At 50.6% G+C, this 16,345-nt stretch overlaps 6 protein-coding genes across 6 annotated transcripts; 3 read left to right on the top strand and 3 right to left on the bottom strand.

Moving 5' to 3' along the window:
- Positions 1-50: 50 nt before the first annotated feature.
- On the top strand, positions 51-1,376 carry LRP88_12111 (alpha/beta hydrolase family protein; the record flags this gene model as incomplete). Its single annotated transcript, XM_083248518.1, has 1 exon — positions 51-1,376. One exon carries the CDS (start codon positions 51-53, stop codon positions 1,374-1,376), a length of 1,326 nt encoding a protein of 441 aa, XP_083095948.1.
- A 372-nt stretch (positions 1,377-1,748) lies between these two features.
- On the bottom strand, positions 1,749-5,852 carry LRP88_12110 (ankyrin repeat and protein kinase domain-containing protein; the record flags this gene model as incomplete). The annotated part of the gene is made up of 3 exons (XM_083248517.1): positions 1,749-2,975; positions 3,114-5,445; positions 5,503-5,852. 3 exons carry the CDS (start codon positions 5,850-5,852, stop codon positions 1,749-1,751), a joined length of 3,909 nt encoding a protein of 1,302 aa, XP_083095947.1.
- Positions 5,853-6,205: 353 nt separating this feature from the next.
- Positions 6,206-7,763, top strand: LRP88_12109 (uncharacterized protein; the record flags this gene model as incomplete). Its single annotated transcript, XM_083248516.1, has 2 exons — positions 6,206-7,685; positions 7,744-7,763. 2 exons carry the CDS (start codon positions 6,206-6,208, stop codon positions 7,761-7,763), a joined length of 1,500 nt encoding a protein of 499 aa, XP_083095946.1.
- Positions 7,764-8,944: 1,181 nt separating this feature from the next.
- On the top strand, positions 8,945-9,352 carry LRP88_12108 (Endoribonuclease L-PSP/chorismate mutase-like protein; the record flags this gene model as incomplete). The annotated part of the gene is made up of 1 exon (XM_083248515.1): positions 8,945-9,352. One exon carries the CDS (start codon positions 8,945-8,947, stop codon positions 9,350-9,352), a length of 408 nt encoding a protein of 135 aa, XP_083095945.1.
- Positions 9,353-9,399: 47 nt separating this feature from the next.
- LRP88_12107 (fungal specific transcription factor domain-containing protein) lies at positions 9,400-10,917 on the bottom strand (the record flags this gene model as incomplete). Its single annotated transcript, XM_083248514.1, has 3 exons — positions 9,400-9,545; positions 9,595-10,037; positions 10,088-10,917. 3 exons carry the CDS (start codon positions 10,915-10,917, stop codon positions 9,400-9,402), a joined length of 1,419 nt encoding a protein of 472 aa, XP_083095944.1.
- A 2,195-nt stretch (positions 10,918-13,112) lies between these two features.
- Positions 13,113-14,432, bottom strand: LRP88_12106 (VOC family protein; the record flags this gene model as incomplete). Its single annotated transcript, XM_083248513.1, has 1 exon — positions 13,113-14,432. The coding sequence occupies one exon, from the start codon at positions 14,430-14,432 to the stop codon at positions 13,113-13,115; it is 1,320 nt and encodes a 439-aa protein (XP_083095943.1).
- Positions 14,433-16,345: the final 1,913 nt, after the last annotated feature.

The raw sequence follows: 16,345 nt of genomic DNA, 5'->3' as shown, positions 1-16,345 counted from the left end.
TAAGCAAGAAAGCCATCGCAATTTCCCTCAAGTCTTCTTTTCTCTCTACCATGAAGCTTCATTCCTCCGCCTACGCCGGCCCATTCCTGGCCGCACTGCTGAATGCCCGTGTAGCCTCAGCAGTGTATGACACCACAAACAGTCCCATCTTACTGTTGAGCAATGACTCAACATTCAACTTCGACTTGTTGACCCCTCTCGGCGAGGCCATCACCGGAGGAGCCGACGTCGGACCTATTCTTGGCGCAGCCAAAGATATCGAAGCTGGAAACATGACATCCTTCATCGACGTCTTCTATAAGCTGGCCAACGACACCAAGGCTCAGGCCGAAGACCCTGAGAACGCCTGCGATCCTCTTAATGTCAGGGAGACGTGGTTCTCTGCCGCAGGGTACTTCCGCAGGGCTGATGTCTACACCCACGGCAACTGGAGCAACCCGCTCATCAATACCATTTGGGACGAGCAAATTAAGGCGTTCGACAAGGGGATAGCTGCTTTGCCTATTCCTGGCAAGCGCATCCGCATTCCTGCTACCAAGGGCAACTTCACCGTCGATGCCATCTGGTACTCTGCTTCCGAGAGCGAGCACGAGAAGCTGCCGACCTTGATCATCGGAAACGGCTTTGACGCTGCGCAGGAGGACTCTTACCATAACTTTGTCGCGCCAGCCCTAGCTCGAGGATGGAACTGCATCACTTATGAAGGCCCCGGACAGCCAACTGTGCGTCGTAACCAGAACATTGGTTTTATCCCCGACTGGGAGAAGGTCGCCACCCCCGTCGTGGACTATGTCCTCTCAGAGAAGAAGAACGTCGTGGACGAGAACCGTCTTGTCCTCATTGGAAACTCCTTCGGCGGCTACCTGGCAGCCCGTGCCGCAGCCTTCGAGCCCCGTCTGTCCGCAGCAGTCCTCATCGACGGCGTCTGGGACAACTACGCTGCATACACAAAGGAGCTGTCATCCGAAATGCTCGAAATCTACGAGGCGGGCAACTACACACAATTCGACGACGTCATCCTCTCAGCTCTGGAGGCTGGGAAGCTCCCCACAGGCGCCATTTGGGGTCTCGAGCATGGCATGTGGGCGTTCTACACGCACTCTCCTTCTGATTTCTTCACCCAGGTCAAGGAGTACAACGTCGAGTCTTTCATTGAAAAGATCAAGATGCCCGTGTTTGTTGGAGACGCCGAGCTAGAGAGCCTCTACGTCGGACAGCCGAAGCAGGTGGCGGATGCCCTAGGCGACTTGGCGACTCTGCATACTTTCAAGGGGGTTGCTGGCTTTCATTGCCAGACTGGTGCTGGGCAGGAGCTTTCGAGGACGATCCATGCGTGGTTGAACAAGGTTTTTGACAAGGAGGGCCGTGGTCAGTGAGATTAGTGCTCAGATGAAGGTGTTCCACTTCTTGGAGCCAGATAGAATACTTCGCCATACTGTCACATAGTATCCCTAAGGTCACTCTGACAAGGGCGGCTGTGCGATCTATGGTATTAGACTTGGATGGGGTATACTGTGAAGAATCTCCAGTTTGTCCCCATCGAGGAAAGTATAAAGCAAACCAACTTTAGTTATTCATTTAGTTAGAAAGGAGGAGCTTCTTTAACTCTAACTGCATCCCCAAACTTGATACACTGAGATGTGATATGTTAACGAGATGCAATAAAAGCTTTACGAGATTTACCTACGGCTTGACGACTGAAAAGGCCCTTGTACTTTGCCTCGGAAAAGCATTCTTAGCCAGACCATCTACTCATCAGGTGTGTCCCACCAATTCCTACTCTTGTCCTTGGTCAACTGAGCAAGGCTGACTGGCATCTCATCAACATTGTCCCCTGTTTGTTCGGATTCTGACCCTCCAGCTCCATCACCCAATGAAAGATTAGACGTATCCTTCTGCAAGTGTGTCTTGTGCTCCATTTGAAACTTCTTTGTCAGTATGAGAGCGTGCAGCTGTTGCCAGCTCTGTGGTAATGAAGTAGGGTCGAACTGAGTATCAACCGAGCTACCCTGCTGCTGTAGACTTGATGCCGTGTTGAAGAGCGTGTATCCAAGCCTTTCTATGTTCTTGAGCTCGTCATATATGTCCCGGTTCATCGTGGTCTGTGCGAGAAAAACCTGGACGCTCTGTGCAAATCTTGCAAACACCAATGCGATGGGCAACGCGCCGTCTGACATGCCAAGGCTTGATGGTAGCGATGGCAGCTCGACCATTTTGTTGAGGTCGCTCTGGTAGTCTGATTCCAAAAGTGCAGATACGACATCGACGTTGACAGTCATGATTGCAGCTGTGAGGGGAGTTCCGTGCTCTTGATGAACAGCATGCTCTTTCAAGCTTTCGGGCGCGGGGAATAGGTCGAGTACTTGGTGGATGATTCGAGAGGATATTTGTTGCCGAGAGTTCATCCGGCCTGGATCGTGCAGAGCAAGCATATGCACGACACTGAGCTCTTTCGTCAAGTCCACGAGAGGCTCCAAGGTTATAACACCCTCTTCGTGCTTCTTTGCCAAGTACTCAATCGCCAGTAGTGAAGAGTAAGTGTGAGACTGCAAGAGAACCCCCAGAACAGACATGAAGCCTCCTGTCGGTTCCCACTGGTAAAAATGGTTCACACTCTCACCAGCGCCGTTGGCAAAAAGGAGGTCAGCGAGGGGGAAGTAACCGTTCTTGATAGCTGATGCGAGGGGAGAAGGTCTTTCTCCATCTTTTGCTTCAACGGAGACCAGATTTTCAATCAAGAACCTTGCAATGAGCAAATCGTCAGGAGATGTTCGTGGCTTTGCCGCGAAAGTTTGAAGAAGCGACTCTTCCTTGTCGTCAAAAGATAGCTTGGCGTCGTGGGAGACGAGTAGCTCAAACATGTCTCTGTTGTTCGATCGGACAGCTGTAGCCAAGGGCCGATGGCCTGGTAAACCGTTGACATCGTGGCCCAGCTCAAGTAAGGTTTGGGCGATGTCGAGATTGCCCAGCTCAATCTCCCTACACAAACACCTTGCACTCTTCAGCATCCAAGATGATTGACTCTGTAAATCTGAATCCTGAATTCCACGTCGGTTGTGAAGAATCCTGAGAGTACAGGAAAGCCACTCTTTGTAGCGTGCTCCGCAACGTACAAGCCTGCTGTGAAGTGTCAAGGGGTCTGCTGCCCCCTTGTCGGACATATCGCGTGCCATATCGAGCACATCCAACTCGTCGAGTACCTTGACCTGGCCACCTTTACCGTCTTGAAAGTTGAGAAGCTCTTGTAGAATTTCAGGAAGGGTCAGTAGGGCGGCAAGCTCAATGGGTGACAAGTTCACAGCCTCTTTTCGAGTCGCCTTCTCCATAGGATCCGCCGAGCCGATTTCGAGCAAAGTCTTGACAGCAGTTAAGCTGTTGTTTAGAACAGCCCGGCCTAGCGGTGTCAGAGGTAAGTTCAGCCTGTCTTCCCAGTCGGAAAAGATCCGGCGAACGTCTTTCCTCATCGTATCAGTTATCCTCGACATGTCTGCCCCAACGTCGACAAGACGCTTCGTAGTGAGTCGCATCTCGGATCTCCCGAACCTAGAGATCCAGTGGAGTGGCGCTTCTTGACCAGAGTCTGAGCCGTTGGGGTCGGCTCCGTTTTCAAGGAGGAACTTGGCGCAGTCGTACTGCCCGGCTCTACAGGCGCAGACTAAGGGAGTTTCGGAGAATGACTGGTTGGGCAAGTTGATGTTGCATCTGTACTTGCTCAGTAGATGTCTGAGAGCGTTGACATTGCCGACGGCGGCGGCGTAGTGAAGAAGGCCATGGCCACGCTTGTTGACGTAGATCTTGTCAAACCTGGATGTCTCTGATTTTGCTTGTGATTCATCCGTAGACCGAAGACAAGGTTCATACTCGCGACCGAGTTCCATCCGGATATCCTCATCCAAAGCTCCAAAGTTGGATAGATCCCATGTACGACTCATCATGCGGGGCGCATAATGTGGCATGCCAGTTCCGCCCGTCAACTCCTTGTTTACCGAGACTGCCTGTCTAATGCGTGACTGGACAGTAGTGGCTTGGTGTGGGTTAGGAAAATGAGGCATCACCAAATCACTGTCCTCAATGCAATGCCGATGTCCGCGGACGATGCTCCAGAACAAGTCGTCAACCTGTTCATCTGGAGTCAGAGGACAAGCCACGCCCGCCGCGTTACAAAGCCTGGTCAGCCACGCTTTGGCCAAGTAATCAGTATCCGCGCACTCAAAGTCCGCCTTGGATGCTTTGTATAGCCAATGGCAGGCTCTTTCGAGGTTAATCGGCATTCCGAATCCGCTCAGGCATGCTTGGAAGAGGTGATATGCTGCCGTCCAAGGTTGAATCTCAGCCGAGTCCTCCTCGAACGACCGAGACTCGGCAAGCTGCTCCAGCTCTCTCACCATAGCAACTTGCTGAGACCAATCTAGAAGGCTTCTGAGCTTGAATGGGTCAAATAGGAATCCACCGAGGGCAGGAGCCGGAAGATCTGGTCGACATCCTGGGAGGTTCTGCTGAGCGTCGTAAGTCCGGCCAAACCGGCCTAGGGCATATCCCACACTATCAATGTCGATGGCACGCTGACCAGGGATGCGGTTGCGTTCCATTTCCTTTCGGCTGGCATTCTCACGCTCCAGAGCGAATGTGTAATCTTCGACTTGCTCCCTCGACATGCCTCGTAACCTGGCCTGAGCCTGGACTAGAGATCGTGAGGTTGGGTTGAGGGTGAGTGTCGCATTCATGGCGTCCGTGACCATGTCTACCGTCTCTCCAGGCAAGGATCGTGATTGACCGTATGCTTCAACTGTTCCAAGAGCCATCTCAAGAAAAGACTCGGATCTCTTGAGTTGTTTTAGTGATGTCCTCTCATCACCAGACAAGGGGGCAGAGGCTTGTTTGAAACCGATGGCGACCAACAGGTCCTGGCAGTCGATGAAGGTTCTCCAAATGAGCATTCCGAACGAATACGTGTCTGTGGCTTTAATACCATCAACAGTGAGGGCCTGGCCTGATTCGGGTGCATCGTATGGAACAGTCGTCATCCGCAAAGAATGGCCAGCGTCTCGTCCAATATCCATGATAGCTCCACCAAAGTCTGCAAGCTTGGCTGTGTATGGCTGATCAGGGGGATACTCCTCTCTGTTTCTAAATACGAGGACGTTGTTGTGTTTCAAATCACCGTGAACTATGCCACAGGCGTGAAGAATTGAGAGGCCACGGCCAACATCATAGCAGAGCTTTTGCTTGATCCGAAAAGGAAGTGGTGACTCGCTCTTCACCTGGAGATCGTCGAGGGTACCAAAATCGGCATACTCGAGGACAAGAGTCGGAAAAGGCGAGCCGGTTTCTGAAGAATGTGACCATCCAAAGTCGAGCAGGTGCACGATGTTGGGATGGTATCGCAAAGGCTCATGGAGCAAGGCTCGAACCTCAAGTAGAATGTCCTTCCATCTCGAGGGATCTCTAATAGTATAGACCGCTTTTTAGTAAAAGCCCGAGAAGGAGAAATAGATAACCTACCCGGACTGATCCCTGGCGGTCTTGATTGCAACAATCTCCCTGCCACCAGTAGGTTGATTTGTCAACCTCGCCCGGTCAACAGTAAAGAAGCCGCCACCTCCAGCTGGAAAGCGTGCTACCGTCTGTATCTCATGACCATCAAAGAATTTGGTGTCACTTCCGCGACGCAGCCTCTCCTCCAGGAAAGCAACATGGCAAGCAAATGATACGAAGCCAGCTGTTGTGAGGGTTTCGTCGATGTTTTGTGCTGGAAGAGTTGTTCGCGCTGTCTCGGCCGAAGCCTTGGTTACGTTTGACGACTCTGTTGATGACTGGCCAAGTGAGTAAGAATGATAAAACCCTGAGTCCATTATCAAAGTAGAGTGGTTTAATCTGAAGTATTGATTGGTGTGATGGGTTGTTTGAGGCGTTATCGTCGTTGGCTGACGTTGAGTCAGTGGCTGGCCTGGTACCGAGTCAACTGCCGTATTAAAAATTTCAAACAACAAGACCAACCAACAAGCTATAGATAGTGGAAATAGTTATCTTGACTTCTTGGTTCAAGATAAAGAAGAGAAGAGTCCGAGATCACAACCCTTGCATGAGTTGACCCCGCCCCGGAAATACATTATCACCGACCGAGCACCATCCCTCATCCCAGCTGGTATACGAAGGCACAGCCTCAATCTCTCTCTAGGCAGAACAACTTGCCACGTACAACACCATGGTGGACCCCGGGACAGGAATTGCCATCGCTCAAATCGCCTTCTTCGCGGCCTGCAAGGCAGTCGACGCCTTTGGCACCGCCCTCCACTACTTTGACGATGCCGAAGCCCTCACCGTGGCCCTTGAGATTGAGCGTCTGAGGCTTCAAGCCTGGGGCGCCAACTCGGGTTTGGCTGATGGTGTCCTGGCGCCTCACCTGAGCCTTGCGAGCGAGATCCTTCTTCGAGAGCTTCAAGTTATATCTCGCATGTTTGAAGACGCGGACAAAGTCCGAGGACGATATGGCGTCAAGATTGAGGGCGAGGAATCTACCTCGAAAGCCGTGTCGAGCTTCGTGGCCCGTATGCGAAAGTCATTGCGGTCCAGTGGGGTTAAACTCTACGGAGGAACACCCCTAGCAATAGACACTGCCGAGCCGGAAGATTCGGAAACCGCCAGAAAGAACAGTGGCATCTCTCGGAGCATGTCCAGTCGTGTGCGATGGGCTATCGGAGACAAAGATCAGCTCAAGAAGCTCGTCACTGGCCTTCGTGACGAGATTGATCTCCTGAACAAGCTCTTGACCGAAACGCAAAGGAGGAGATTCGTCAACGATTACGAGCGCATACACGTCGTTGTTGTTGGGAGCGCGGTAGACGACAACTCTCTAGCCATGATCAGAGAAGCAGTTGACATCGATCGAGATGGAGACACTCTGGCCAAGATTGATCGAAAGTCCCTCACAGGCAACGAAGATCGGTCATTACGAGCAAACGTCTCACAGATTGCCATGAAGTCTTTACGGCTGGCACAATATGACATCCCATCAGACTTTGCCACGCAAAACCGCTTCTTGGCAGCAAGAAAGGACGATCCCGTCATGCTATGTCTGTTTGAACGCAAGTCATTTGAACCAGACATGGATCACAGCTCAAAGATGATGCTCTGGAGTCGAGTTCAGAGACTCATCTCTCTGTTGGCCTTGCCTCAATCGTCTGGCTTCAAGGTCCCACAGGCGGTTGGCTATATTCACGATCCAGAGCACTACTGCTGGTGGCTTGTCTTTCAATTTCCCCAAACGTCTAGACAAGCTCCAGGGGACTTGTCAAAGCCACTATCTTTGTACAATCTACTACAACCAGAGTATAAACCTCGGCCACCTCTGGAGAAACGCTTCAGACTGGCAAGCGATATCTCGTCAACCTTCCATCAGCTCTACAGCAGTAGCTGGATGCACAAGAGTATCCGCAGCGACAATATTCTGTTTCCGTATCAAAACTCCGATGAAGGTTCTAGCCTTGATCAGCTGGCTTCGCCTACTATCTGTGGCTTCGAGTATTCAAGGCTGGAAACAGAGGCCCAGACTATCGACCGTTCCAAGGCCAATAGCGACCCTGCAGTGGCCATGTACCGTCACCCTGATTACCAAGGTGAAGCAGCACAGGGGTACAAGGTCCAGTACGATATATACAGCTTAGGGCTTGTCCTGTTGGAAATTGGTATCTGGGCGCCGCTCACAAGTCTGTTTGATTCTAAACGTGGGAAAACATCTAGCAGCCGGTCCTCCTTATCAATAGACGTGAAACACTTCCACAGCCCCGAGGCAAAGATTCTGAGGGAAAGAGTTAGATCGACCGTTGATAAAGACCTACCGTTCCGGATGGGGTCAAGCTACGCGGCCTTGACACGTTGGTGTGTTGACTACAGCGAGCAATCCTCGCAGACGATGGATGAGCCGCAGAATCATGCGCTGGAATTTTACAACCGGGTAGTTGAGCCTCTATCTAGTCTTAGTCTTGGATATTCCGAAGCCGGCGATTGAATGTGTCTATGGGTTCGTAAACGGGTTTGATGTAGTTCAAGAAGGCTTGGCAAGGGTTCACGAGGAGGCACAAGTGTGGTTGTACATACAGAATATTGGTCAGTTTACTGCAACTATTGCGTTTATGGAAGCATTTTTATATCGAATGCATAGTGGCTGAAACAGACTATATACGTACCAAGTGTGCCCAATTTTTCTGTCGATATTTATTTTGTTCCAATACACAATCATCATGTTTCGATGACAAGAAAGTAGTAGCCTGCAAATCTCCTAGGGGCGGTCCCAACTCTGACCAGACTTCAATTCACTTACCACCGAGCTCCGAGCCTCCGAATCTCTCATCGGATGCCGCCATTCCCTCTCGTTCTTGATTGGACAAGGTTCTCGGCCATCGGCCCCCCCGATGGAGGAGTGGTTAACCGCCTGGGCAGGCCTTAGATTCTGAGCCACTGTGAGGCCTCGCGGGTTTTTATGGCTAGAAAGGGAAGGGCTTTCATGAGAGCTGCGCACCGTGTTTCCCTCCCTGGCTAGACCGGATTTTGTACCGCAACCAATGTAAGCCTGCGACGAGCAGGACGGGGCCGTATTGGGTAATATTGTGATGTGTTAGGTCAGATAGAGAAAGTCAGATCGGCTGCGCCGAGAATACAACATATTACGATGGGGCCGTCGGGCCTCTTGGCTTTTCCAGCCAGTTCTCGTCCGTAAGCGCCAAGCCAGAATGATGTTACAGCCGATGCAGCTTCAAGTTGGTGATGAGAAATCCTTTGTGCTGCGTGTAAGCTGCAATACGTCATGGTGAGCAAAGGCTGGTACTACACTGAAAGTTACGCCTCCTCACCCACGAGTATAAAAGAAATTGAATTTGCAGCTAAACTCTCATTTTACCAGACTTATCCACTTCAAAATCAACTACATTCATCAAAACATCACAAAATGCCGTCCTTTAGATGCATCGTCCCTCCCGGCCCCAGCGCCGAATGGAGCACAGCATACCACTACTCCCAAGCCGTCGACCTCGGCAGCGGCTACTTCAAGATCTCAGGCCAAGGCGGCTGGAACGAAAACAGCGAGATCGCATCCGAACCCCAGAAGGAGGTCGAGCTCACCATCCAGCACATCGACGACGTGCTCAGGGCCGTTGGCCTGCGTGGCTGGGAAGACGTGTACTACATGCGGTCCTACCACACAGACATCGACACCACCCTACCAATCATTGCAGAGGTTCTTAAGAAGAGGATTCCGGGACATCGGCCTGGGTCTACGGCTATTGGGGTTACTAGGTTGGCGCTTCCGACTATGACGCTTGAGATTGAAGTTGATGCAAAGAAGCACTCTGGTTGAGCGGCAGAAGGTTTTATTACAGGGGGGAATATCTTTGGCATTTCATCTCACATGTATGCTCCCAAAAGACTATCGTCAGCAATGCCGAACAAGGTGTTATTCGCCACAAGACCATCTTGTGCAACCCATGGCCCGCTCCAACCATCGCCAGTTTGACCAGTTCCGAACAACGATGCCATGTCGGCTTGGAATGCTGCAACGCTATAAGTAAAGCTACTCTAATGGGTGTGTGTGATGCTTACCGCTCAAGTCCGGACAATTTGTTGTAGCTGCCGCATCCATGTTGATATTCTTGGTCACTCTCTCGATCCGACTCATAAGAGACTTGAGTAGTCTCAAAGGCCGCTTTAGTCCATAATTACAACCGCGCTGGAATTCCAATAGAGCCTGCCAGAAGAACCGAATGCATTCGATGTACTCATCACAGTTTTGGTCAGTGTGTTCGAGAATGACAAGCACTGCGCAGTATGTAGCATAAGATATGCCATACTGCGCCCGCCTCAAGGTGAAGGTCTTTTTGTATGCTTCCACGAGTTTCCAGATTTGCAGTGCAGCGTCAATGCATTTTCTTCGACTTTCGTCTTGGGCGTTGGACTGGAATAGGCTGGGTTCATGTGTCAGGGTTGAGCGGCCACGATCCGTAAAAGGTAGTTCAGTAAGTATCACCGAAGCCCAATAGAGTGCACTTTGGCTGTTATCAGCAATAATCTTAAAATTCTGGAATCCAATACGTACTGAGGTGTGATTTGGTGTGGTGGAGGAGCAGGATCAACTCCTGGCTCGAACTGAAGCCAGGATGGTATGCTGTCCTTATACTGACGCAGTTGCTCCCTAACCTCTTGTCTCTTCTGTATCAGGGCTCCCTTTAGTGATTCTGCTGGGGACTTTGACAGTCCAGTGTTCTCAGTCGTGTAGAAAGCATCTATAATGCGAGATATTATACGGCAGAGCTGAAGCAAACATCGAAATGTGCTTATCGCATAACATGGTCGTCCTCGATAAGCTGGGGCGCTGCTGTCAAAAGGTCGTGCCTCAGGATCCGCGTATGGCCTCCACTCTTCCATCTCTTCGTATGTGTCAAGAAACTCTTCAGAGACACCTCCTGCTGTCTCTTGTATCGCAGGAGGACGACCCAGGAACAGAGACTGCAGCTTGTCTCCGACATAGGCCGCCCAGTAGATCCTCTTTCTCATCTCAACATCAATAGGAGTGAGTTTGAAGCCTTGTCCAGCCTGTGACGTGGGCTCCATGTCCAAATGGCAGCCAAGGTCCGTCATCATCCTATAGGCGATGCCACAGAACACCCAGCCAGCACTCTGCTTGCCACGCGGGACCAAACATGCACCACAGGTCAGGAGAGCAACGACAGTTGGTATAGTAGGTTTGTCGATGTGGTCGACTAGGAGAGACTTGAATCGCTCGTAAAAGGCCATGCCCATAGTCTGCGGGTCTTGGGGGTCTTGGCGTAACAGAGAGGTCCGATCGCTATACAAACTGCTTTGAAAGTAGATGGCGTTCAGGAGTAGTTTATTGACGTATGGTCCGTTATGGATGAGGCTGTCCATAATGGCTGGCCGATATGTAAGGAGATATGACAGATGCTGACGGTTCCAATGCAAATCCAATAGGTGCAGGGCCGTGTCCATGGGTACCCCGTCAAAGTCGATCTTGGATGTGATACTTGGAGACGAGTATAGGGCCACTTCTTCCTGTCTTCTAAGGGCAGCGTATGAAACGAGTCGATCTCTGACGGCATCTTTTGATATCACACGCTCCTGACTCCCTTCCCTCTCTCTGTCGGTCAAGAGCGTTCTTGAGGACTGATCGTGTAGCAAACTGGTGGCACCATACAACTGAAAACCATCGCCATCGTTGTCTTCGCTCCCTTGCGTGGGTTCGGGTGATAGCAACGGGTTCTCGGCGATCGATTCAGCGCCTCTGTCCAGAGATGCCAGCACTGCGGCTGCTGCTGACGACGTGAGTACCGGAGACTGGCTGGGTGGTCCTCGATGTGAACTCGGTGGCGTGTCTTCAGACAAGAGAGAGCGTACGCTGGTTGGTGGATGACTCGAGGTAGCAGGTGTAAAAGCTCTTGATGGACCAACATCGTCTATCGGGTATTGCTGTATGGGAAGGGGCTGTCTTTGGGATGAGTTCGCACGGTTGAGAGAATCAACGCCATGAGATGGGGCCTGGAGATCCTTCTGCCGCATCTGTTCTTTGAGCTCCTCGACCTGTCGCTGAAGAGCCCTGACGTCTTCCTTTCTGATGCGAATAGCCGTGCGCCTGGCATCTTGTAGATAGACGCATTCATCACCTTTTCTGCAGCATGCACCACATTTTGGACGTTGGCCATCGCATTTGACCTGTAGACTCTGTTAGTTGATGACGTAGGACAAGTCTGGCAATCCAACCTTCTTCTGGCGGCATATCCTACATGTGCGACAGCTGTCGTCTTTTGTAGATGCCCTTCGTTGATTTGGTCTCTTTTGAGACTCCGGTGATGCGAATGCCGCCTCCATGGTGATAATTGTCCATCTCAAAAGGAGGTGGAGGTCGCGGGGACACGGGGCTTTCAAACGTGGTGGGACTCGGGTTCCTTGCCCGAGGGAACCCGAGATGGCTTCGGGAGCTTGGACTAGGAGGGGCACAGTTCGGCTTCTATATTATGCCTTGTCGAGGACTAGGAGCTCGGGATATCCTTCCTTAAAAGGTCCATTTGCCAAGTCTTGTCCTTTTGCGGCTTGTAATCCTTCATGTTCACTCCTCGCTATTACATCGTACTATTGTAGACTGACCCACTCGTTATTGTGGTTTGTTGAACCGAGACGCTGCAAAGTTGGACCCCAAGCCCGCCGTTTGAACCATGCTTGTTATCACAAGTCTCTGCAATTATCAGACCATGGGGGCTTTTCCTACGTCATCTTCTCCTTCTAGACATATGCCTGCTGCGGGCGGTGAACGACTCAGCATTATCTTGCTTGGCGTTGCAATTCGCCCCCTCCACACTTCGGACATGACATTTCCGACCCGCTATTGTAGTCCCGACACTCGGAAATAGCTTCACCGTTGATATGAATCGCGATAATCAGCCAACAGGCAACGCCTTTCGATCATGCACGAAAAATCAAGTCATAATATCCCTTTACCCGTTCTTGGGTTTTTTATTTCTAATTGACACCTTCAACATCTTTTCGTCAGCCGTCAATGAACCAGCATATCCCCGAGACTTTTGGCGGAATTACTTGGCCGAACTCGCTAGTCTATTCCCGAGAAACGAATTTTATGCGGAACGCGCCTCGGGTACCGATATGCAGCTACTACGCCCTTTATCTTGTCAAGTTGTCAAGCATGCACGTGGATAGCTCACAGGACTGAAGCAATAAGCAAACCCGGCAAAAAAAGATGAGAGCCACTGGCATTGTCCACTTCCTGCCAGCGTGCGAAACCACCCACACTGCTTGCCATCTCGTTGGCATACTGACCACACTTGACACTGCTGATGGCGCCATGAAGGGAGCTGGCCTTGCACCCTTATCAGATGACATGTTTCTAATCTTCAACCTCAACTCTATCTTATCAAAGCGTCGAGATAATGGCGAGATAGATACCTAAGTAAGAAGGATTTGCATCAGCATCTCAAATCTACAGCATGCTCACTTGTTTTCTCAAAAGTAGTAGAAAAAAATCAATTTCATGGAAGAAAGGACCGCTTCGCTCAGTGTTTAGTTACATAACAAATACCCTGCACCTCCATGCCTCATTGCAGATTCGCAAAGCATTCTTCAATCGACGCCTCCTGCATTTTCCTGTACAGCTCGAACTCCTTGTTGACTTTGCAGCCAAGCCCCTTCTCAAAAGACGCCTGATCCGCTGCCGCGACGTGTTCCATACCACCGTCATTTCCCAGATTCGAGTGGAAGATACCAGCCGCGCTGACGGGTAGGAAGTCTTCGTAGGTGATGGGCTCGAGTTGGACAGCTCCAGAGTCAATCAGTGCGTCCATATCCGTGCTGGACACTTTTGATGCAGAGTCTGTGAGCTTGTAGGTGAAATATGCCAGGTCTTGCTCCCTCAAGCTCTTCGTGTCGTCAGGAAATCTCTCGAAAACCTTTGCCAGAATCTCTTCCTTTGTTTCAGGCGATGCATCGAAAGATTTTTGCCGCCACTCATTGATCAGATCGTCGTAAAGACGTCGACCCTTTGGCGTCAATGCCACACCTCGCTGCTCAATCTCTCCGAACCGCGCCTTGTGACTGCCACCAGTCTCTGCACCCTCCGAAAAGGCAATCGCTTCGTCAAGAGCCAAGAAACTGGTCTGTCGAAGCAAGATGGGACAGGTTCTCGGGGGAGGCCCCTCAATGGCTTCTTTTGCGTCAAGGCCGTATCGCTTCATCTGGATTTGTGCAGTCTCAATGTCGAGAACTCGGGGTGTCAGATGGTTGATGTGAGGTCCCTTGAAGCAAACGACGTCTGCGATGAGCGGATGTGTTGCCCGAAGAGCTTTGTAGGTCTTCATGTCCACGGTGGATGTGTTGTGCCAGCGGAAGGTCTCGAGCGCCTCCTTGATAAACTCGTGAGCAGCAGCCTCGGACAATGCGCCTTCGGTTTCAAACATTTCAATCAACTCGATGCATCGTGGAGTGAAGATGTTGCGTTTGCTCAGAATTTCAGCGGCTTGTTGCCTTAAAGACTCGTCTTGGATAAGCTCTAGGCGAAGCAGAGATGTGAAGACTCGAAAAGGGTTGTAGGCGAGTGCCTCTTTTGTAAGAGGTCGGAAGCATGTGGCATGGACTGGGAGGCTGGCGACAGTAAGGTCATAGTAACCGACGGGATGCATTCCCATTACAGAGAATAACCGACGCATCGTCGCCAGCTCTTCAGGTGTCCCGAGTCGAATGGCGCCATGACGTTCAACCTCGATGCGATGTTGAATGTTGACATCTTTTTGGCGGTTGATGTCAGACACAAGCTTCAGCAATGTGCCATACTGAGGGACTTCGCGTTGGTACATCTTGGAAAGAGCCGAAGAGAACAAGGCCCGGATGGCATCCGGTGTGGCGGTTTCTTTCACAGTCATGGTGGGCGATGTGTAGGGGGCGAGTGTTGGAAAACAAGATAAGGATAAACCGAGTTGTAAATTCGAACTGGCTCTTGGTACTTCAACTGTAATTGTATCTAGAAATATCTATTGATAGAGATGGTCGGACGGCCTCCTTTATAACATGCCAACTCGGCACTGCAGATACGCCTCTTTCTACCTGTTGCATCACGTCAATCTGATATCGGTCTTTGCATGTCCGTTATCTCTACCGGAGGTCCGGGACGGTAAAAGCCGGCTTTTGTGCTTACGGGGCCGGATACGGGCATGGGGCAGCTAAACCCGAGCTTGGCAGGTCGGCCATGTCAGTTGATTTATCCGGTTGTTTATCTTAGGTAACAGATAAAAGATGCTCGGGTTTTCCTGCCTGTTTCTTTGCTGTTCTCGGACATATTGAAGACCGACATGGATGCTTGCGGAAATGGTTTAACGAATGGCTACTCTCGAAGGTGTACAATGGAAATTCAAGAGTCACGACAACGCAGAACAGTATTTAAATCCTACGTATTATTCAATCAGCTTTATCTCTCGTTACACGATAAACCAAACGCGATAACAAGCTGTCGTATCTCTAACTAGCAACTTGGACAGCCAATCAGGATGAGCCATCGTCGGCGCCGTCATTCGTTTCAACTCAGCTGGACACAGTCTCGAGAATCTTATGACCGGGGTTTCTCTATGCTTTAGCACAGAAACCTTTTCAAGGCAGGGGGCTTGGGGGCTTTACATGTTACCATTGTGTCTGAAACAGTCCCCAGGCCTTAGGTCTTAGCAAGGTGTCTAAGTCCACCGGACAGGAACAACTGGAAGCAAACAAGATTATTGGTTTTCTATTTCTCTTTTCCCTTGGTAAGAATCAACTATAGTTTACCAAGGTATCTCAGCCTGGAAATTGTGGGAATGGTTGACCCGGAAAATTACTCAATCGGCCGGTCCGCCTGTTTTCCTCATTCACTGTCAAGGACTGGCCCAACGCAAAGACGAGGCCAGCAGAGAACTAACGGCGCAATAACAAATAACGCGCTTTTATATCTCGTTTAGATACGAAACCAGAAAGTTTCAACATGCACTCAAGTATAAGAACCTCCTGGGCCCAATCGGCCGTTTTACACATACTGTCATACGCAGACGCTCTCTCTTACGACGGGTAAGATTCTTCGAGTCTTTCGAGCATCGACTCCATGAACATAAGCTGGCCCTAGTGGTTTTTCAATTTTAAATTACGCGGAAACTCATCACGAGAACATGAATTAATCAAAGATTGTCTCAGTCACGAAAACTCAACGCGCTCTCTCGCCGAGAGCTTCGAAACGGAGGAGTAAACAGCGGACTCGGCACCCTTTACTGCCCAACCTTGTATTTCAACACAATTCTTTGCCCGGGATAAAGAATTCATTGATAAGGAATAGGTTTGCGCCGCTGAGGATCCTTTCGAGTGCTTGGAGACCAGGAGATGGGCCACGTGCAGCGCCAGCCACAGTGGCCAGCCTCCAGTGAGCAAGAAATCGGGGCGACATGTGCGTCACGGTCCCGCCGTTGAATGTGATGATATTTGCATGGCTTGAATCGCAAAGTCTATCTGCTTTCGGCGCCGACGACTAAAATTTTCCATAATCTGGAGCCTCGAACAAGATGTAGTCTGTGTTTCCACGTCGTTTCCATTTGGATTCTCGTGGATATCCAAGTAGTAGCTACCCTCCTTCCCTAACTCTTACCAGCTGCGTGTCCAGGAGGAAGTACCTTTTTTGCTGGGGGTGACTTGAGGTCCAGGTACCTCCCTAAGATCAACACATGCAGCCACCAACCTTCAAGCAACTCACGCAGCAGGAAAGAATCAAAACATGCGTATGACATGCGAAAAAAAAAACAAGGTTTTGGCAGAGGACAGGTTT

This window comes from Fusarium phalaenopsidis (assembly GCF_050370095.1).
Source record: "Fusarium phalaenopsidis strain FUZ10S chromosome Unknown contig_32316, whole genome shotgun sequence".
Taxonomy (NCBI): domain Eukaryota; kingdom Fungi; phylum Ascomycota; class Sordariomycetes; order Hypocreales; family Nectriaceae; genus Fusarium; species Fusarium phalaenopsidis.
Note: the sequence above shows the minus strand (reverse complement) of the source record. Positions and strands in the feature narration are given on the sequence as shown.